The sequence below is a fragment of the Nematolebias whitei genome, chromosome 9 (assembly GCF_014905685.2).
Source record: "Nematolebias whitei isolate Nwh7 chromosome 9, NemWhi1, whole genome shotgun sequence".
Lineage (NCBI taxonomy): Eukaryota > Metazoa > Chordata > Actinopteri > Cyprinodontiformes > Rivulidae > Nematolebias > Nematolebias whitei.
Window position 1 is genome coordinate 52,094,403 of NC_056506.1, and position 2,944 is coordinate 52,097,346.

At 43.6% G+C, this 2,944-nt stretch overlaps 1 protein-coding gene across 1 annotated transcript in view; it reads left to right on the top strand.

The window, feature by feature from the left end:
* The window catches only part of LOC119414838 (ribonuclease P protein subunit p40), a gene marked incomplete at its 3' end in the record, with an annotated part of 8,415 nt that extends 5,578 nt beyond the window's left edge, over window positions 1-2,837 (top strand). The window contains 1 exon segment of the mRNA XM_037681960.1: window positions 2,693-2,837. Coding sequence (XP_037537888.1) covers window positions 2,693-2,837 — 145 coding nt within the window.
* Between the last annotated feature and the right edge of the window lie 107 nt (window positions 2,838-2,944).

The following is a 2,944-nucleotide window of genomic DNA, read 5'->3' on the forward strand; positions in this document are numbered from 1 at the left end:
TCCTAGTGTGGATAGTTTGTCCATCAGGGTTTGGGGGATCATGGTGTTGAAGGCGGATGTGAAGTCCACAAAGAGCATACGGACGTAAGAGTTTTTCTGCTCCAGGTGGTTGAGCGCAGTGTGGACCACAGAGGAGATTGCATCCTCTGTTGATCGGTTCTCACGGTATGCATACTGATGAGGGTCCTCGTTGATGTTGATGGTTGTTTTGATGTGAGTCATGACCAGTTTTTCGAAGCATTTAGCGACTATCGGGGTGAGGGCCACTGGCCGATAGTCATTCAGACCAGTCACTGTAGAGCTTTTTGGGACTGGGATGATGGTGGCAGTCTTCAGGCAGGTGGGAACTGTCTCCAGGGTAAGTGAGGTGTTAAAGATGTCTGCCAGCACCTCACAGAGCTGATCAGCACATTCCTTCAACACTTTTCCAGGGATGTTGTCTGGGCCAGTTGCCTTGTACGGATTAATCCTCCTGAAGGTACTCCTTACTTCTGCTGAGGTCACGCTGAGATGCTCTTCATCCGGTGGTGAGGTGAGTCTGGTGCTGGGTGGTCTGTTCGGGTCTTCAAAGCGTGCATAGAACTTGTTGAGGGCATCAGGCAGAGATGGGTCTTTGGGGCATTGTTCACTCCTTCCTTTATAATCTGTTATGCACTTAATGCCCCTCCACATGCTCCGAGGGTCTTGTGAGGTGAATTGACCCTTGATCCTCTGTGCATATGTGGCCTTGGCCTTCTTAATACCAGCAACCAGCTCTTTTCTTGTCCTACTCAGCTCCTCTGAGTTTCCAGACCTGAAGGCAGTGTTCCTGGCTTCCAGCAGGGTACGCACCTCTGCATTCAGCCAAGGTGCCAGTGTGAGTTAAAATACGCGGGAAACACAATAAATTTGTCCGTTCACCTGAAGAAGAAACATGGCACTGATAGCCTTGTTATGTAAACTCAATATCTATTTTTGTTTCTTTATAACTGAAAGGTCATCAGGACACTTTTAAGTTAACTGGTTTAAAAAATGCACTTAAACATGAGAAATGTGAGACTGTACTGAACAGGTCTTTTATTTTTGTCTTTTCATTAATTAAGAAAAAACGTTTTTATTTAAATGCCTGGTGCCTGTATTAACATAAATAAAATGGTTAAATCATATTCGAATTGTTTTTGTAATTTTTTTTTATATATAAATGAGATCGGCATTTGATATTGCAATATATCGATTGCAGACTTGTGAATCGAATAGAATCGAAATCGTATCATGACAGACTTTGTGATATCAAGAAAAATCGTATTGTCATACAAACAAATCAATATAATATTGTATCATGGTAAAGCTGGTGATTTACACCCTTACTTACTGTATTTAGCCTTAGCCTTAGTCAGCAGTTTCAGATAAGATTCTATGTCGCCCGCTCTGGCCCCCGGAATGCATTTGACTATGGAGTCCCTAAAGCCACGTTTCGGACTTTAAAGCTTCCAATAACCAGGGTCTGTTTCTCAGTGGGTGTGTCCCTGAGCAAGGAAAATCTATTAGAAACGTGAATGTTCATGTTTGTGCTGATGTTCAATGTTTAATGTTATGAGTGCTTAGTGTATATTTAGTTGATGTTTTTCTTAGTTCATATCTTAGATGTTATTACTGTTTTTCTTATACATTTTATTGTTGGATGTAACTGGGACCCTGTGTACATAATTTCGCTCCACCACATGTACCACATGAGGTGCGAATGACAATAAAGAATCTCTGACTCTGACTCTCTGACTCTGAACGGGTCACTGGTGAACTAGGGGCTTAGCCTTAGCACTACACTTTCTCTGGACCGTCACCCAGCCGGCCTGGGGTCCCGGCTGCTCGGGGTCTGCTGGAGGACCGCTAACGGGAGCTAGCCTCTGTGGTTCCACGCTGTCTAAGGGGACCTGGCTAGCTACTGGTTTTTCTACAGCACAGAGCCGAGCTTCCAGTTCAGACAGCCTCTCCTCCAAAGCTACCATAAGACTACATGTGTTACGTGTATCATTACCACTAAAGGAGGCAGAGGAGGAACTAAACATCTCACATGGAGCAAGAGAAAACAGAGGAAGCAAAGCAAGAGAGGAGCAGCAGCCATGCTAAGCTAACACTAGCAGTAGCTAGCAGAGCCAAATACACCAATAAAAACTGAGAAGTGTTGAAAGATGAAAGGTGTTTTAAGCACTATCCAACAGTAGAAAAACAACTGTGCTATGAACTAAAATGAAAAACTGTGCAAAATACAGATAAATCCGGAAAACAAAAGACGACTCGAGCAAACAATTCACTCGAGCTACAACAGACAAACAGGAAGTGACACAATATGTCTCACCATGAACGTGCAATGTCACCAGCTCCAACAGATGACGGGAATCAAAAAGTTATTATAAGTCATATATCACATCACATCCTGTTACTGACATAACTTCCTGACTGACATCCACAGCCCTGTATGTCCACTGACTGGACGGTCCACTGCCCTGCATGTCCATCGACCTTTAATTTCAAAGCTTGACTTGTTCTGATTTCCCTCCTAAAATCTCAAGTTTCCATTGGATGTTTTTCTCTAATTTGTCTCACCTGACTCACCTAGTCTCTGTTTGCAGGTGGCTTAAAGAAGCTTTGCCTTTGTTTGGAAACAAACAGGAATCTAATTGCTACACTCTGCTGGCCCCTTTCACCTGTGCAGGTATCTATGCTGTTACCTGAGTGTAGCTCCACTCCCTCCTACCTGGACTTGGTGTTGAACAGTTTCACCAGATTTTACCTGATCAGGAAGCTGCCAGTATACGAACTGCTTGACAAAGACTTCATGCAGAGCGCCGTGTACCAGGGTAACAACACATCTGTTATCTACTCGCTTCAGTTTTCCAAACACACCTGTTATATACTCCCTTCAGTTTTCCAAACACACCTGTTATCTATTCGCTTCAGTTTTCCA